At 40.0% G+C, this 20325-nt stretch overlaps 1 protein-coding gene across 3 annotated transcripts in view; it reads right to left on the minus strand.

The window, feature by feature from the left end:
- The window catches only part of macrod2 (mono-ADP ribosylhydrolase 2), a 511048-nt gene that overhangs the window by 182495 nt on the left and 308228 nt on the right, over window positions 1-20325 (minus strand). For all 3 annotated transcript variants that reach the window (XM_088086648.1, XM_042501834.2, XM_042501833.2), the window contains exon 6: window positions 7310-7431. In XM_088086648.1, the coding sequence (XP_087942774.1) occupies window positions 7310-7431 (122 nt within the window). The remainder of the gene's footprint in view (window positions 1-7309; window positions 7432-20325) is intronic.

The raw sequence follows: 20325 nt of genomic DNA on the forward strand, positions 1-20325 counted from the left end.
CAATGTTGGTGAACTAAAAAAGTCTGCCCAGGTGTTGGTTTGCTCGATACGAGTGAACTGCAGGAACCAGGTTAATTAAAAGAGCCGATCTCCTCATCACTAGCAGTGACAGCAGTGGTTTTGCTGATGCTAGCGTTTTATGCTATGAGTGGCTCCAAGCCTTAGCTTGCTGCTCCAGGCTAGGATATGACTTTCAAAGGTCTGTCAAGTCATCGTCTGACTTGTTCATGTTCTCTTTGTGTTCCCCTTTTGGAGCTGAGCCAACATTATTGTAACGTAATGTTATGATTATGCTTATGGTTAGAGTTAAGCAGAGAAAAGCAGGCAGGCAAGAAGAGAAACGGGTTAGCATCACATAGTGCCCTCAAGGTGCTTAGCGCCCCCAGTGCCTCATGGGAATTGAAGTTTGTTTAGAGCTGTTATACAGCACGAAAAGAACCTGACATGGAGAAGGCAGAAAAAAAGCACCAGCAGCTTGTGGAAAATGCCGGCTTGCAAGAAAAAGTCAAAGTATACCAACATGAGGCACCTGGTGGCTCAGTGAGCAGCGCCCCATATATAGAGGCTGTGTCCTCGCCGCAGCGGCTCGGGGTTCGACTCCGGCCTCGGCCTTTTGCTGCATGTCATTCCCTCTCTCTCTCTCCCCATTTTACACTTGTGCTGTCCTATCGATTAAGGCATAAACCCCCCCCAAAAAACATATCTTTAAAGAATACCAACGTGGAAAACGTAGAATGAGAGTATCGGCTAAGTTCGAGCACTGGCTAGAATGCACACATTTTGAAAGAAGAAACTAAAACAAAGCTAATAAGTAAGGAATTACATCCACCGTATCTGCTCAAAGGTTGAATCAAATTCTCAAATTGTGTATACAAAAAAATGTTGCCTCTGGATGGTTGTATTATATCCAACCCCTCTCACACTTGATTTGAAGTATATCTGCATATGCCATCACGCAAAAGATTTAGAGTCCCACAGGCTCAACTGAACAGGTTGAGGAATTCTTTTTTTCCTCAGTCTGTCAACCTCCTTATTCAGAGTATGGCTTTTACGTAGCATCAGTGCGCCTGGGTTGAACATATTAGGAATGAGTAGTTTGTTACACTGCATCCACCTTTTGTAATGTCTGATGTGATTTGTAGCGTTTGTAGAACGGTTTTGTTGTTTTGTTAAACGTTGTTTTGTATTTTTCTGAATTATGTTTATTTTTGTCAGTTGACATCCTGGCACACAAGTCAAATACTCCATTTTTTTTCGTCTGACAACAAAATTCTCATTTTTAAGGTTAAGCATGGCAAAGATGTGTTCCCAAAAAATATATCTCCACTATCTTAGAGTAAAGCTCAACTTATTGCAAGTATGCTTACTTTTAGATGTGGGGAAAAAAGTTTTGAAGACAAAAATATTCAGTGTACATTAGAAGCAAGATGTGTTGGCATTGTCTCTTTCTTTCACAGCATGTAGCCTTCATAAAGCAGTGCAGCAGTCAAAGGTACTTGGCAGAAGTGCAAAGGCTGCTAAAAACTGATATTTAGTAGAGTCTTGCAAAAACATGAACACGGATCTGTGGGGAACATCAGTCAAACCTGTATTTCCTTCATTTTGAAAACCGTGCTACATAATTGCAACCGGCTGTAAAAATCTATTGAGTCCACAGTTTATCTGCAAATTAAGTTCTTCAAATATTGCCATAAAGACCTCAGATTCACTTCTGGAGGAATTTAAAGTATGAACTACATGGAATTCTGGGTGATGTAGACACAAAGACCAAGTGTGTTGTGTAAGCAGATCAGCAGTAAACCTCTGATTCTTCTATCCCAATTAATGGCACAGTTTACTTTGCTATGATCAGAAGCCAAGTATGTGCACAATCAGGCCTCTATCCTTTTCTCAGCCATTATGTAATTAAATGTGGAGTCGCCTGCACTCGCGGACAATAATTTACGAGGAAGGGTAGAGAAGTGGATAGAGGAAAAGTTTGTGCACGATCTGTTCAGTGCATAAATGAAAATTAATTAATCACTTGGGGAGTCTGCAAACCAAAATGGAATAGGGTGGAGTACAAAGTCGTTAAGTTTGATATGGTGGTATTTGGAAACATAAATAATGACAAAGACCCTCCAGTGCACTTAAATACAGCAGTAAAAAAACACATTTTCAAATATCACCAGTGACCTACATTAATAAAAACCGAACAGTAAAAGTTATTTACAGCACATTTCATATGATTCCTGAGAAAAGAGGCTGCTTTTAAAACTGGTTGGCTAAAACAGATTCTTAGATGAGGCTGAAGTCAACCTGCGCTCCAAACCCCAGTGTGTTGTCTATCCTGAAGACACCTTAGGGGCACGGTCACTTCTCCCAGTGATACAGTGTTTGTTTGTTCCTCTCTTGCTGTCCCCGTCAGGTTGAACAGATTATCTAGTAGAGGCTATCAGCTGTCATCTTCAAGTAGTGTGTGCATGCTGATTTGTCACCATAAGATATTGTTTGCAGGAATGCATTTTGGTAACACTGTCGGGCAAAATGAATGGGAGCTAATGCTCCTAGCAGCCTTGGAATGAGCCCACAGAGAAGGGTGGCTAATCCTATCATTCTACACCATTCATCTCCAATCCACTTGGCTTTCAGCGTTTTTCTCAACGGGCAATTTGTGGCTTCCCTGCTGGATCTCCTCGAAGCCAGTGTGTTATGACTACAAAACACTTCCAGCACCGCCTGGGAGTCAGAGAGGAGGCCACTAAATGCAGTCTGCGACCCTGTCACTGTCCACACTGACAGCTGCCAGCCCACTGCACGCCTCCAGAAATAGCTTAATGACAGATACTTTCGAAAAGCATCAAATTGTGGCCTGTCAATGTCAAATTATGAACAAAAAGTAGGCTTGGTTACCCACGAGATCATTAGTCAACAACTAAAATGCACGTTGTATCTTTATGCCACTTACCCTTGAGACTTACATCCTAGTTATTTTGTCTCAACAGAACACTCCCCAAAGACTCAAAAGGAAGGCCAAATTAAATGAAACAATAATGATGTTTTGGGTAAACACGGTTTATTCTTTTATTCTAAAGGTCACAGTCTAAGGGGTTTTTAATATGGTCTCTAAAACAAAACAGAGTCTAAGGCTGAATGGCTTCCAGATGGTGGCGTCCCCCTCCACACAGTCTGTCTGTTTCTGCCTGACAGATGCTACGCTCGCTTCCAGGGAAGAATCTGAGCAGCCTTCCATGACTAACCAAGACAGGGGACCTGCATTAACCGTCTCCTCAGTTCCATGTACTGTATGGCTTTCGAGCTCTTTGGAGAGAAGCCCCCCCGGGGTCTGACTGTACACAGATACAGTAGAAACACGTGTGCATTGTTAAAATGCACTCACACACACAGGGGTGAATGATTTGTCTTTCACCAGATAATAAAAGCCTACTCTTGATTGCAAGAAATTACTCTTTCAGTTAGAAGATGATGTGATTGGCAGGTCTCAGTCAGTGGTTAAAAATCTGCATGTTGTATGCACTGCATGGCACCTTAACACACAAACAAATCAGAGAAAATCTTTTCCCCCCATTTGTTTTCTGAAAATTCTGCCAATGCAATAGTGTGGTACTGCTGAGTAGCAAGTTTCCCCAACAATTTCAGCTGTTTCCAAATGGACTATAATAATGGCATGCTCTGTATATCAGAGAAGCCATGATGAGACCTATTTAATATGTCCTGGCTCAAGCAAATATTGAATAGTCTGCTACAGCATCTTTACTCCTATCGACCCGCGAGGAAGTGTTATTATCACAATTCATGTCTCGAATCAATCCACAAAAAATCCATATTTCTAGCGATATTTCCTTTTTGCTCCTCACCTGAGCCAAACAACATACTGTAGTGTAACAAGCACTGAGCAGAGGAGGGGGCTGTTTGACAACGTGCTGCTCATCAGCCCAGAGCTGCAACTCTGTACTTACAGGCTGCACAGCTCCCACAGCTCCCCTGTGTGATGTTGCAGAGCCCAGCCGGCAAAACTGGCATCCTAGCTGTGGGCTGTGGTCAGTCAGAGCCCCGGGAGCTGTGACAGCCTGCTGCTCTTTCAGCCGCAGCAAAAAAGAAAAAAAAAAAAAAAAGGCACTGAAGCATAAGAGTCCTCTAGGCAGGGAAGGGATGAGCAAAGAACATTGCACATTCATATGCCCCAGGAAGATGCACGTAAGACATAGTGCATGCATGAACATGGGCACAAATACACGCTATCACTTTCCAGCATGCACAGCAGCCAAATGACTTGGAGAGCACAACTCAATGGGCCATCCAGCCATCGGATATTTATCCAGGGACTAAGACAGAGCGAGGGTGTTAAAGCTTGGACCGTTCCACATAGCTCTCAACATCAGTGTGGGGGTTAAACGGCAGGTTTCTTGGCTCCGGTTGATCGTCATTTTTCATCTGAAGGCCATCCCTCAGTATGGCTTAGAACTGCATCCTGTATTTACTGTTTGCCCTGTGGGCCAGAAGTAGTCATATAAACAAAATGTGCACATCTGTCTTTAGATTGCAGCCAATATTGCCTTGGCGAAGTATGCATGAGTAGGAGTTTCAAGACTTTACATAAAAAATAAGCTACTACAATTTTGTGTCAAGATAATTATTTTCCTTGTGTGACACTAAATGCTAAATGCCTTGAGTGTTATCAAAAAAATTTAATTAAAAATGTTTTTGGCCTGGGACACTTTACATAATTTTGCACATTTTCCTAATTATCTCTGAAAACTAAAACAATGGAACAAGGGTCTAATTCTAATGCCCTCATGATCCACTGTGTGAGCTGCCCCACAAGGGCAGACATTATGGACTTAAGAATATTCACTCAAGCTGCTACTTTCCAATTAGTCTTATTTTAATGGTAAAAAATACAACCTAGGAACTAAGAAACAACAACTAAACACAGCCAGGAATTGCCTTAGGTTGCCAAAAAGTCACATTTTCCATCTTCACCAGTTCTGTCCCAATAGAGCTTTAAATCAGTGCAACACTGATCACCCTGGGACAGGAAATGCACATCACTGAAGGACAGGAAAAGCTCTTCTATCTAACTCTTGACTTCTGGGGATTCTAGTAAATGTTCAGTAATACACACTGAGCTGCCCTAAGGTAAAGGAAATGCATTTCCAGTCCTGAAATTCTGTCCTATTCCCAGTAAACTGTGACATGCTACAGTCACAAAAACAGTTTGATGAGACGGCTGTGGTAGCCCAACTGTTTCGTAGCCTAAAGCGTGGCTTTGAGCTCTAAGAAACAGGGATTAACTACCAAGCTCTGCTTCTTTTTAATCTTTTATGCTCAAGTTTATTTTGTGTTAGGCTTTGTTTTGACTCCTATTCCTTTGTAATGCCCTGGAATCCCCATTAGAGAGCCAGCCGTCTTGGATTCCCAAATGTAGACCCCCTCCTCTTTTGCCCACTTTGTAGACCCACTTGGCGGGGTGCCCGTCGTCGGTGGGATCTCTTGTTTCTCTCACATGGCAAAACTCATAGTGAGCCCCTTTCAGATGAGTCAAAGTGAGCTTAGTTCTGATCAGCTAACCAAAAACTTGGACTCATTGTGCTCTGTACCAAGAGACCGCAAGACTCTGTTAAGAAAGAATGAGGACTAGAGAGCCCAGAGTTTCTATTCATGCAAGTCTTGCATATCAAGGCAGGCTAGAGTAAAACAAAATCAAGGCCACATCCTTGCTTGAAGAAACAACTATTTCCCTTTTAGTTTTAGTAAAAAGGCTTTCTGTTGTCCTTGAAGCAAGGAGAGACTAAATGGACTGTGGCTAAGATAATGTAAGGACTAGGCTCGTGGCTCATCCTACAAGGCCAGTCAGTCACAGAACACCAGTGTTTTCACTGAAGGCCTGCTCAACACAGAGCAGCTGTATAAATACATTAGACAGAATCCAGGCAGCTCCCAATAAAAACAGAAACTCTGTTTCTCATAAATAAATGGATTATTGGATAAATAAATCAGGAGATAGGCCTAAACTGAATAAATCTGTGGAATGTGCCAAAAACAAAGTAAGGATTGGAGCATTTGTGGATGACAGCAGATGAGTTGGTGGTGTGCCCCTGCAATGAAGCCTGAGGGGCCTCACCTCTGCCCATGAAGCCTTTGAGCCCAACGCAGTAAATTACTTAATTCTTTAAATGACAGTCTCATGTAATGTCATGCTTGTGGCACGTCATATCTTTGTAGATCGGACTTTTCTGCAGGCATGCTGCTGATTCTGATAAAACTTTAAAAACACTTACCACAACAACTTCAGTCATTTGGCTTCACAATCCATTTAATTGCTACCTAGAGGTGTCTGTCGCACTCATAATAAGTCATCAACAGAGCAGGAATTTGTCACAATCATCTTTAATGAAACTGGCACTCAGCTTTGCCTCCTCTCACTGTTGGTGAGTACTTGCATTGATTGGCCTCTGATGAGGCTGCAGGGCAGTAGGCTGGTGCAGAAAATGTGATTTGTGGCTATTTGGTGTGATACTGATTTGTTTACCCTCTGTGGGCAGGGCAAATCCATATATCACGTGGACCAGACTGAAGCATACGGTCCAGAACAGGCCAGAAGCAGGGATGGTGTGTGAATGATCGGCCGCTGCCAGCTGTGGATTGTGTGGGCATTGTCTCTTCTAAAGCCCTATGATTCAGCCACATTCACTAAACCTTGTGCTTTTCTGGTGTTTAAAAGAAGAAGCTTCTTGCAGAGGTGGCGCAGTAAAACACATGAATCAAAGCATCTGAAATGACTCTTTGGTGCTAGATTTAATTTAGCGGAAATAAAAAATGATGAACCAAAATATCTACATTAAGACTTTTAGAAAATTTATGAAAAGTCACAGTTTTTAACCTAAAAGTGGCTTCCAAAATGATGATAAAGGTAAAACTGTGGAGTTGTACACAGTGGCAATATACAGTGGTGGATACAAAGACCCGCCTTTCATTTAATCGCAAGCCAGAGTAGTCTACATGAAAAGCCTTCATTTGACAAACATGAAACATTACCATTTTGTTGTGTTCTCTGTTGCTTTTGTTTAAATAAAGGAGATTAAGGCCTTTTTCAGAACTGTATCTGAAATGAAAGATGCTAAATCCTTTTGTTCTTGTACCTTTTCCAAAATTCCTAAAAAAATTTCAAACACAGCTTTTCTCACGGAAGGCTTATTCACTGTCAAACAAAAATACAGAAGCACATTATTTATGTCTTTCAAGCTGCACAGAACAGAGACCATTCTCTCCTCAGATGATTGCGAGCATAGAAGCGTACTGTACTCACCACAGTGCTCAAGTCGTGCTCCTTCATCAGCCTGAGGGAGTTCTGGTAGCAGGAGGTGAGGTCATTGGTCTCGGTAGGGCCCACATGACCTCTGGCCACCGGACCCACGGTGTGGATCACATCTGTCGAGAGGGGACAACACACAGAGCTCATTTCGGCACAGCCTAGTTCCAGCAAGGTGACATGGATGGCGACGTTTCTAACAGTGTAAGGATAAGTACAATGCCGCCATGCAGCTGAGAAGTCGAGCCAAAGTTATTTGAATCTGCGAAATCATCATCAAATACAAAATACGATGAAGTTTGTCTTCACAATGAGACAATGGGGACGGCATGAACAACCCACTGCCTAAAATGAATGCATTTATTCAGTAAATGAAACGGCAGCTTAGATAGAAAATCAATTACAAGATTCTTTTATGCCATCTACTCAAATATTCATATCTCTCCCAGTGCTCTCCTTCCCTTCGCATAGTAATGTCTTTACCTGTCAATCACTGGTCTCCTTCTCTGGCCTGGCCAGACGGAGGAATGCAGCTTCTTAATTGAATCATAGGAGTGATGACAGAAAAATAAGAGAATCTAAGCAGTGACTTGACAGAAACATGATCTTCCGCATTCTGCCTGACTACCCTCGGCCTTTTCAGTGCCGGACAGGACAACATCAACGAACGAGAGGTAACTGCCCACAGCATTCCACAGAGGCCCAGCACAGGTGTTGCATTTACACAAACTGCAAGGAGTTCAATGACACAGTGGAACTAAACACAACTGTATAAAAATGTGATACACCTGAGAATTCCTCAAAAAAGAGTCAGCAAGGTTTTAATGCAATACCATGCCCTTGTGAACTATAATTCATGAAGCCATTAATGTTTTTTTTCCCTGTTTATTCAAAAGCAGACTGTTTCTGTCTTTTACTTCATTCAGCAGTATTGGCTGGTGAATCGCAATTCATGGCCCATTAAATATAGATCAACTATGACTCAAAAATTTGCAATTTAACGTTATCAAGTCCCCATTTCTATGTGCTTAAATATTAAACCTCTGGTGAAGTATGAATACTGAGGAATCAGACTTGGTTCAGGTGAGGGCATGTGCAGAAAACACAGCAATCTCATGTGTTCTTTAACACCTAACCTCACCGTTTACTTCTAATAGGAAACACTTAGCCTCACTTTCCTGCTGAATTAATGTTAGCTATATTACTACTCTACTTGACCATAAATCATTTATAGATTAAATTTAGTTCTCAGTTGTATGTCTGGTTGCTTAATAGGTCAGGATGATAAAAACACATGGGGAACCACTGTAATCAAGTGGCTTTCACTGGTGTTGCTTAAGGGGTGAGATTTTGTGTTTGCAAGAGGTAAGAAACAAGGTGATCCCCCAGCTAAGCCAAGGCTGTGCTGTAATGAGAATGGAGCTGTCTGAAGTATTGTCTTTTTCCAGAATAGCAGGCCGAAAATTGCACAGCACAATGTGGTTATAATGGGACACGTGGTAAGTTGTTTTTCGTGCATAATTCATGAAGTTCTTCACTACAACGGCAACATGCCAATTAGAGTGTGGGCAAGCGCCAAAAACCAGACTACTGGTGAATTCATGAAAATTTAAACAGTTCTTATCTCACCAGTACCGATGTCTCCACTCGCATCCTCAACACTTCCACATCAAATAAATATTTATACAGCTGTGTTTCTGTAAGGTGAAAGGCATACTGTATTTCACTTTGTAACTAAGCAGGGATATTACAGGAAGGACAGTTAGTTGCTGTAGAGCTCCAAAACACTGGCATCTGCTTTAGGATCTCTGCAAACTTAAACACAAATGACCTCTTTACCCTTGGTCTTGGAAGAACTGAGACTTTTTTTTCCCCTTTTTTTTTGCTTAAAGGAAAAGGCAGTAATACGCGAAATCTAACAAAATCCAATAATTGCTTTCAATGAGGTGTTACAGGCCATTAAGCTGATATTATCGAATCATAATTTCTTTGAGTTGTGAGTTTGTACACAACAAAGTCTACACTGAAATACAAATAACTCTAATTAGCTCAGTAATATTAGTGAAAAAAAGAGGCATTTCAGTGGAGTGCATTAGCTTTCGGCAATTTAACCTTGAAGATACTAAGGTTACGACTCCCTCTATGGATGCAATATTTCTTATTTTTTCCAATGTGATTGAAAAATCAGGAAAGTTATTTATGACCGCAGTGTTTTTCAATACATAAATTATACAAACATGCTCTTAACAATAAGAGTTTGAGCAGCTCTGGCAGATAATCCATCCAACATGGGTCTTTATCATAATTGTTCCTTTCCTCCTGGTAGAACCCTCAGCTCTCATCATTATTTACATCCATTAGCCGACAGACACATTTCAGTGTATCAGTGTTTCTGCGTGGCTCAGACGCACATACTGACACATGTATACCATTATATCCACGCAACCTACGGACAAGAGTCACATAAATCTATCTTAGTGGGGTTGAAGAGATTACTAGCTGCCCTCTTACACTTCAGGGGGGCTGGGCTTGATTGCAGGGATGATAACGGATGCAGAAAAACATCAAGAGACATGTCCTGATCAAACACATTAAAAGGATGCTTTCATTTAGTATGTTGAAGGCAAATTACTCAGTCAATATGAGAAAACTCCAATATCTTCACACACTGCAGCACTGGCCTGTTACAATGAAGATGAATTCGCTTGCAAAAAAGCCAATGACAGGATAATAAAAAAACCCAATCATTTCAAAATTAACCTGTTAAGAAACTGCAGAATTACAACACAGCCGAGCATAGTTTGCTCCGAGCATACAAAATAAGTCATTAAGGAATTTAACGGAACACTTCTTTATCACACGTACCACAAAATCCCCACTGCACACACCTCCTTCAAGACCCTCGCCTTGCCAATTCCACCAGTAGTTAATGAGCTTCCATTCCCACCAATGTTTTTTAGCTTTTTTTTTTCCTCCCAATATCTTCACTGGATTTGTTCATTGTGGTCTCTTGCTTGGGGCTACAAGGTCAGTAACACAATTGAACCAGCAAAGACTGATGATTGCCATTCAGACCACACTTTCCCCATGAGTCCACAGGCTCTGCCAAGAAAAACAAACAAAAAGAACAACAAAACAAAATCAAAACAATCCTGCAGATTTGTTGTTTTTTATAAGGAGAATTGTGTGTTAAACTCCACATTCGTAGACCAAGCTAAATAACATAATGTAACATAAATACCATCTCTAAAAGGTCTAAAATGTATTTTCCTCAGCATCCCTCTGAACATGAATCCTTTCTGTTGCTATGATCACACAGCATGGGCAGGTTTGTTGCTGACTGCAAACTACCTTAACCAAGACTCAGCGGAGTCTTTAAAATCCTTGCTCAGTCGTTTTCATTCTAAATGGAGAAAATGTGCCACAGTGCATGCATTATGCCTGCTTGTTCTAGGCTTCTAATGTGCCATGATTAGCACCTGCCTCTCCCATCAATTTTTGAAAGTCAATAAAAAAAAACACTGAAATGGGAAAGTGTGTAGCAAGATGCAGAGTCAACAAAGGTTGTTTTTATCTTTTTTTGTTCATTATCGTCCCTATCAATAAATCGCAGCAAAAATCCATCGTAGGTTGCGATTATACAGAAAAGAATACGTCTGAATACGCTCAGCGCCTTCAGTGTGTGACTGATCTTGTCCTTTAGTTTGTTTGGGAAAGTGTCATGTTTCTGTACAAGAGGGATCCTGGAGATTAATGGGGCACGAATAAAAGGAAAAATTGCGCTTATGGTGCAGAGTGCAATAATAACAAAAAGAGTGCAAGTGCAATGCATAATTCTCATGTGCACTTCTCACATCAGACTGAATATCAACTCTATTTAAAGTGGAAACAGACAACTTTTCAACTTTTCCCACCTTGATCTCACCAAGTGGTATTATTGTTGGCGTGGCAGTTGCTATGACAACCAAATCACTCTTCATTTACCTTAGAGCCTTGCAACAAGTTCGCTATTTTCAGCGCTGAGGATCTATGCTTTTAGGGTCGCAAAATAACAACATGGAGGCTCCTCAGTTTGAACCAAGATTGCAAACTCATTATTGCTTTCCACGTCAGCTCGACTCCTTCCGTTCTTAACTTTCACAATCAAAGCACTAAACATATACACTGCATCACTGCCTACAAGAGGTAACTTACATTCATTACTAATGAACTAGACAAAATAGCTCACAATAATCAATGGTAATAGGAATAGCTAACGATAGCTACTTGGGAAAACAAAAGTGCTACCCTCTGCCTGTTTTGGTTGCACAATGGTTGATGCACTCCCTTTATATTATAAATTGAGCCATTTTTTTCCTGATATTGCCTGTCACGGACACAACTGTATGGTAACAGCAAGGGTTGTGATTATTTCATAGCCATTACATTGTGCAATCAATATTTGATGTTGTAATGATAAGTAAAAGCAAAACCTGTATTTATTTCTACTTTAAACTGGAAAGAATGGAGGAGGTGACAATGGCTACATTTAGTACATGCTTGCAATTATCCACTATTATTTCAGTTATGACAATATTTTTAAATTTAAATGGGTCATGTAAACAGCATATTCCCTTTGAATGTTTTGACCTCTTTCTGAACTTAGCATTTTCTGATAAATACATGTGGGATATTCTGGTATTATTTGGGTTTTAATTGCATTCTTTGGACATGCATACAGCACATTTAGAATATCTGAACCAGTTTTGTTTTTTACAGCAGTTTTTGGCACACAGCTTCTTGTCTGTTTATGGACAGCTCTGTGCATTGTCATGGACATGTTGCTAATAAAGCAACGCACCAACAGGTTGCAAGCCTCGGGTACAAATGCTTGCCCACATTTGTGATTGTTAGAAGAAACACATCTACTTTTAAACATCATGAAAGATTTGGATAACAGTTTTTTGATAATGTGCAAATATCTCAATGCTGACTTTTCGAAGAAAGTGGTTGAACAAATGAAAAGGGAGGCTGCGTTCACTGTCAGAAAGAAGCAAACTGACAAGCTGCTTCATTTGTTCCACTTTTCTATATAATTTGAACATCATGTCAGGACACTTTAATAATGGCATTCATGACTGTGTGTAAACAGAAACATTAGTATAATGTTAATTTTCATTAGCCATGTAAACAGGTATAAGTAGGAGAATTGCCTTTCTTAGAACAAGATCAAAAACTGAAATATGTTGTTCATGTAAACATAGTCAGCGTTGTTCTCTAATACAGCAAACTATTGTACTGTTATAGGGTAGAAACCAGCACTCATGGACATTATTCACTGAAAGAGCTGGCGTCACAGCACAATTCTAATATATATATATATATTAAATATATATTGTTACATCGTCTGCATTAATAAAAGGCATCAGGGATCATGGGCATATTTAAACAGTTTCCATTGGTTCGTATAAAGCCCGATTTTGAATGATTAGCAGAGACACCATACCTCAATGTGTCACAGTTGATTTAAACACATATAAAGAAAACACTAAAGGACACTATACAAAACACTATAGAGAACCATCAAAAGAAATCTGTGATGCAGTATACATTATCTTTATGCAGATCTAATGTTGACAGATTCCTCGAACTTGCATGGGCCTTTATGTGTAGCTGCATTACGTTTAAACATATACATATCAGATTGTGACTCAATGTTGACACATTCTTGAGAGAGAAAGGCTCAGATCGGGAGCTTAAGAATAAAAAAATAAAAAAATAAGTTCCTGATAGAGACATCCCTGGTGGCAAGTGATTTTCGGTAAGCCTGGTCTGTTCGGGGATGGACTGGACATGAAATGACCCCTTACCACACCAACTTTGAAGCGAGTATGTGAACATCTTAGACAAGCCTACTAAAATATTCCTCAGCTGAATAACTACCAAGGGGACATGCTCACTTCAAAGACGCCACTTTCTTAGCAACTAAAAAATCTTTTGAAATATCTAGACTTCATTTAGAAGAGAAGTGCTGTGCTATTTCAGAGAGGGACCAGCACTTCACAGCCTAATCAATCTTTCATTTCTACTTGCCTGCACTGACTTTGAGGTTGCTTTACCATTCCACATAATATAAATTCCAAAAAAGGCTTGAACACGTTTACTGTAGTGTGACTGTTCCTGAATAGTCCCATTCTCGCCAACAACTGTTGGTGCCAGAGAGATGCTGTGTGTGGATATGGGAGCCTCATTTATATCTATTATAATTCAAAAGAGCCAGCAGACAATAATCAAACCACTTTTGTGCTGTCCAGGGCAATTATCCTCCACACTTAAGAATCAACAAAGCACATAATGACTTTGAGTCCATTAAGAAATTCAGCTAAAATTTAATCTAACTGCAGTCCCTATTTTCATGGGGTGAGACAGATTTTGTTTTGAAGGTGGATGGTGGGCTGATTAGTTCATGAGGGTGAAAAGTGTCTACAAAAGTTCTGATTGATGCTGGAAATCAGATCATCTCAAAGTCAAAAGCTAAAGTGTCTCAATGTATATTGAGGTTACACTGTTAAGGGTAGATAAGCATAATAAAAGTAAATTAAATGTATTGACATATACAGTTTTAACTCTAACTGAACTCTAGCTGGCTATAGTGTGTGTTTTTATTAATCTATGAGAAGAAGCTTGGTTTTGCAACAACTTACTGTCTTGTGTAATAAGACTTGATTTACAAAGACTTTACAGTGTAATGCATCAGAGTAAATTGACGAAAGAAGATCAATAAAGTAACACAGCGCTGAAACCTCTTGTCTGTGTGCCATTAATATTGAATTTCTTTTGTTGTTTTTTCTCCTCCCCAAAAAACCTAAACAAAACAAAAAAAGAAACCAAAACACAAGAGAGCAGAAGAGGGAGTATCATTTAAAGGGTAATTCAATGTTGAAGCACAGAGGGAAAAAAAAATCCATATCTATACAGCTGTCTATGGGTTCAAACTTTTCAGTAATGTTTCACTTTCCAGCCACACCCTAATCTGTGATGTCAACGCATGTATTTCCTCTATAACAGCTTATGGACAATATAAACTGTGACAAAGCATAACACTTTTATTTAAACCGTTGACTCTGACCATCTTGCGTAAATAAGTCAACTGTGCAAGGTGCTAATTGCCACCCACATTTACATCTAATGATCGTGGTAATTATGATGGCTACAAGGTCAGCAACATGTTAAAATGTCTAACTTTACAGCAGACATAAACATGCTTACAGCCTGGTATCAAAAATGGATTTGGTCTCCATTGTTAATTTCAGCTTTCACAACAACTATATGGGGTGATATTTTATGTAACTCACCCATTTACATTTAATTAACTAACTTATCTAATAATTAATTAACTAATTAATTAACTTAACTTATCCTACATACGGAATTAAATATACATAATTAATGTATTTATTTTAACCGAAACCATAATCTTGTCCTCAACCTTTTCAAGTTGTTTAGGTGCCTAAACCTATTCCATCTGTGGCCATTTCACTGCTTTAAAATAGTGGCTACTGGGCGTAACTCCACTTGTATGTGTAGGGTTAGGGTTGTGCAAATGTTGCTGGTATTCTCCAACTATCATATATATCTTTTGGGGAATCCTTGTCAAATGACCTATGCATTTAGTAATTTAGGTATGAGGACTTTTTGTTACCTGCATGAAGCATACAGAGTTGAAGACAGCTATTTTTTTTATCATTATATCATTATTGTGATAATCCCACATACCACAGTTATCTCAGTGCTCTATAATTTCATCCTCTTACAAACATTGTTTAACATATAGCAAACCAGTCAAAATAAAGCGTCTATCCTTTTCTATACATGCCCGTTTTAATTAATGACTGCGTTCCACACATCCAAACATGACAGCAAATAAGTGCCAGTCATTGTGAACTGAGAGGACACATCTATCTTTTGTCAATCATGAAGCTGCCTCTTCAAAGCGTCCAACGGCCCATGAAGATGAAAAAAAAGAGAGATGGCATGCGCTCAGAAGGGCTCTCCGGTGTTTCCCATTCCTTCATCTGTACATGTAACTCACTGTCAGTGTGTCAGAGCGGTGTACAGTGTGTTAGAGTTTTGGCAGGTGAGGATCCACCTTCGTAAACTCAGGGCTACAACCAGGGTGCAGATTTATTCTGTAAATCTGCAGCCAGTTTAGGTTTCTCTTAACCAACTGTGCAAATTAAATATACAAGCCAGTATGAATGGTCAGAGAGAGAAAGGGTTGGGCGGGGTTAATGAGTGGTAAGATTTTCTTCTATTAAATGATGTAACTTAGCTTTTAACCACATTACAATTAAATCATAAGAGACAGTTTCTATTGTTACAGAGTGTGTATGTGTGCAGTGTTTTTTGTGGCTGTGTGTGACAGTGTTGAAGTCTTGGCACTTAAGGCAGGTTAACACAGCTCCCTGATGGTTCTTTGATGGCTCAGTGGTAATACATTTCAACACTAATCAGGTGAGTGTATTTGTATTCCTCATCTCTGACATACCTCAGTGAACACATTGCTGCTTGTACTGTTAAACCCAAACAACAACTAGCGCAAGTGTGTCAGTTCAGGTAAAGGCCAAATGACTTCCCGATAAAAATGTAAGTACTGTATACAGTGAATGCAAGCCGCCGCCACTCAAATTCTAATTCCATAATACCCACAAGAGTGACCAATAATTAAGTGTATTTTGGCGTGATTGCTAGCCTGGACCCTCTCAGCACGCACACAGCTGTTCCCATGTTGGTCGCTGAGGATTACTAAATGAAGTGTGTACACCCACTCGGACATGGAACTGGTGTTGTCATGGTGACAGAGAGTGCAGAGTGATCCCCCAACGCTCGCTGAAGCTTCAGTCTGAGAGAGGAGGGGGGGCTTTTTTTTTTGCAGACCTGGAATTGTCTGCTGCATGCCGAGCAGATGCAGTTGTTAGTGCATTAATATTCCCGTCTTTAAAAATGGATTACGGATGTCTTACTGATTATTCATACACTTGGTTTTCAAAGAGCTTTTCCATTGTGAGTGTCACTGAGATTCTGTCACACTTTAACAGACGAAGAGGTAAAGAGCAAGAGAGGAGCAGTCAAGACAGACGATTGTGACCAATAATTATTAAACAGGAGTTCATACAGAACAAGAATAGCTAAGATTGGACTGACATGTTTTATGCATTTAGTTCTTACTGTATGTTACATAAATAAGTAGACTTCAGTTTACAGGAAGCTTGGGCCCCCACAGTGCTATTTTTTCCACTGTAACAGCAGGTGACCCTTTGAGTGACTCAAAAAAAAGCATGACATTTTCATGAAGTACTAATCAGAACTTCCCCACACTATTATTACACACATGGAATTTTTCAATCTTCCAAAGTCTCACTACAGACATACACATACAGCACACACACACAAAAGCAAGTGTGAAATACATTACAATACAACCCAGGCTGCCTTCAAATGTCAAGAAGCTCTTCCAATGAAAGACAAGAGCACTTAATTGGAAAGCCATCTCTCAGCCTGTTGGCACACTTTTATTTTTTTATTTACTGCTTTACTTTACTGAACAGAGGGTGATGTAGATGTGTGTGAGTGAGTATGCATTAGCATCATACTGAAGGACATGAACATTGGGGGTGTGATGACTGTTTTGCTGTACACATGCTGAAAGAGCGGCCCTGGTTGTGTCTACAGGGACGACAGGCACACAGTAAAGACAAAGAGAGAAAGTCACAGCGTAGCACAGCCAGCTGTTTCCACTGCTCTGGGCTTCCTATAACATTCCTCTAAGCTTGAATGAGCTGCCAGGTGACACTGCTCTCAACAACACTCGCTAGTTTGGCTGTTTGCTCACAGTTTTTCAAAGCATTTTGCGGATGCTTTGAATAAAGTGTGAATATGGGAGTAGTTTTGCCATGCATGAGGCAACACTGAGGATGTACAAAACAAGTCAAACACCCTCAATTTGTTGACTTTAAGAGAACACCAAGACAATACCATTTGAAGTGTAGAAATGTATACAGGTATCAAGTGAATAATATAATATTGTGTCAGCGACAAGGCCAAAAAGATCAATGACAGGGTCTTTTATTTAATTCTTTGTCATTTTTAAATAATTTAAATAAAAAACTACATAAAGGAACAGCTGAGATGCGGGGGTTTTTTCTTAATGCATTGCAGAGTTAGTCAATTGTAAGGATATAAACTTGTATGATTTTAATAACTTTTAAACACTTGAAGTGTGCACCATGCAGTTGCATTATCTAGGAAAACAGAAGTATTGGATCAGGACTCGGTATCGGCAGATACTCAATATATTAAATAACTCAGATTGAGATCAAAGTAAAAAAAAATGGATCAGGACATCCCTTCCTGACATATAATCATACCTTTGTTGAGGAAATTGTGTAGTCCATTTTGGCCATACTGTCACATCTACCAGGTTTCACTTACTCTGCATCCACAGGTATCAATTTGTTCGTAAGGTCTCTGCAGGCAGGGCTTGGCTGTGTGATGGTGCAGCTGAGAGCCAGCATGCAGTGACATGGTCGGTGTGTAAGAGGAAGTAAGAGGAAGCAGCCCCGCTGGGTAACATCAACCACATTCATGTAGTGATGAAAATACATGTTTTGATTTTCCTGTACAACACAGACCCCCTTTGAAACACCTTTGAGAGATGCTGCTGATGAGTCTGATGGGGCTGGCAAACAACAGGCAGGTTGGCAAAATCTGATTTCAACAGGAAGATGGTATCTATACAATCACATACAGCAAGGATTGACAATATCTATCGTTCAGTTGCCGGTTCCCCAGCAGCCAGGAGCCCTGTAGTGGTGGAGCTTCAAAAGCAACCTGGTCTGTTTGCTTTGTATTAAATGTACAAAACAAACCACATACAGTCAGTATAGCCTTTCATCTCTGCCACTTAAACATTAGAATGCCCTGTTATACCTGACATCAACCGCATCTCATCTTTTCTCTGATTAGTGCACCAAACAGCCACGGCCATACATCATGATTCTATGGGGGGTCGGTGCTAGCAGGTCCTTGAGCTGGTGCTTAATCTTCCAAACGTAAGTAAGGTTTACACACACATACACCCACGCACGCACCCACGCACTCAGGCACAGTTGTGGAGCACAGCTGCAGGGAGACTGAAAGCGATGTGGCCTTCACAGATGCTGTTACCCGTCATTTCAATTAAGACATATGCACCTGACATGGATTTGATGGAGAAAGACACTACCGGTGGAGAGATTAAGCACGCTCTCATTCCAGCAACATGTGCCTCACGCTTTCCAAATTATCCTAATGACATTAATTACAAAGGCACATTCAAGTCTGTGTTTGGTTAAGTAAGGGTTAGGAAATAAGAATAAATAGTATCGTTTGGCACTTTTGTATTTCAACCCCAGCAGCCAGCCCTGTGTCCTCGAAATTACAGTTATAAACAACTAATTCAAAAGAGCAAAAACACTGTGAGAGAAACGTAATGCTGGCCAATTTAGGTTTTCTATTAACATAATGAAGAAATGTTGCTGATTTTTATATGTGGCAGGTTGCAAAAATTGCAAGGGTTTTCTAATAGGGGTTGGAGTTGGGGCAATTATCCAATTAATTTGTAGTCACAATGGCATTATTATTTTTTCCATCTTTTTGTCATTAAAATTAAACCACAATCACTGTCTTTTCCGAACCTTAACTAGAGACAGGAGAATGAACCTGACATCAACCTGACATTCTGACCCCAAGATCCTGCACTTTGTATACCCGCCATCCTACCCAACCGCCTCCATGAGATGCCTACACGGTACATGAATCTAGTGTTTCATTTGTGAGAGAAACATTGTCTCTAAACATATTCCAGGTGATTACGTTGCCACAACAAAGCAGTTAAGAGAGCAACATAGAATTGTAATTTCTAAGGGACAGTGTTGCACCAGCAGTCGTAAAACCAGTAAACAATCAAAATTCAACTGCGATTCCCCCTGTAGATACTGTACATATGAATCCATAAAAAGTACAGTATGTATGATTCAATAAGTTAATATTTTGATTATTTTGATATCGTGCTCATGACTATATGTTCACCTTATTTGCTTTTTTTTAGTGTTGATGAAGCGAAATGAGTATCTAGGCTACAGTGTGTTTTTACACAGTTCAGTAACATCTGAAAATGAAACTGTATTTTTTGGATGACAAGTTTGTTTATTCACAAATGGAGCTCAGAATTACCAAAACGATCCGCTAGCTTTTGCTGTCTTTGTGCTTTCAACTCTGTCGACTTCTATGCTCCCATTTGCTTCTGAAAGACTCGCAAAAATGGGTCGCTTTATATTATAGCCCCAAGCAAATAAATATTTTTGTTAATCAGATAATAACTTTTGACCTTCTGCTCTTTCAAATGAATGATGAACTCTCCAAACTTGGCAAGTGCAGACCTAAGTGTGGCCCAGAAGCACTAAGAACGAGGACGTTTCCTTTTTTTTTTTTTTTTTTTTTGCTCTCTCTTATTTTTAGAGTTCAAAGTAAAATGATAATGCCACAAGGCCTTTGAAAATCGTGTGACTACATATCAAAAAAAATGTCAGACAGTTGCTAACATGCTGACATTCATAAGGCTGCAATAACAAAAAAACTGCAGGGGGGCTGCATCATCTCATGCTGAAAGAGCTGCTATTTCCCTGGGGCTGGACTGAGGCCCGTCTTCCTACGAATGTGAAACGGTTGTTCTGGAAAACACTTGTGCGTTTTCTTTGTATAAATAACAATGGATCTTATACTTATCAGCCTTGTGTGTATCAGTAGAGATAGCAGAAAGCGTGCATTACTCACATGTCTGCTCCTTTTTACAGGATACATTATTCATGTGTTGGTCATTTATTGACATATTTTGGAACCGTAAAAAAATCGATTGATCAGTTAGTGATGTTAATATATCTGCCACTAACACACACACAGCTCCATGCATTTTAGAAAACGTGACCTTTCCACGG

This window comes from Plectropomus leopardus, chromosome 13, assembly GCF_026936395.1.
Source record: "Plectropomus leopardus strain MGB_pleo_1.0 chromosome 13, ASM2693639v1, whole genome shotgun sequence".
Classification (NCBI taxonomy): domain Eukaryota; kingdom Metazoa; phylum Chordata; class Actinopteri; order Perciformes; family Serranidae; genus Plectropomus; species Plectropomus leopardus.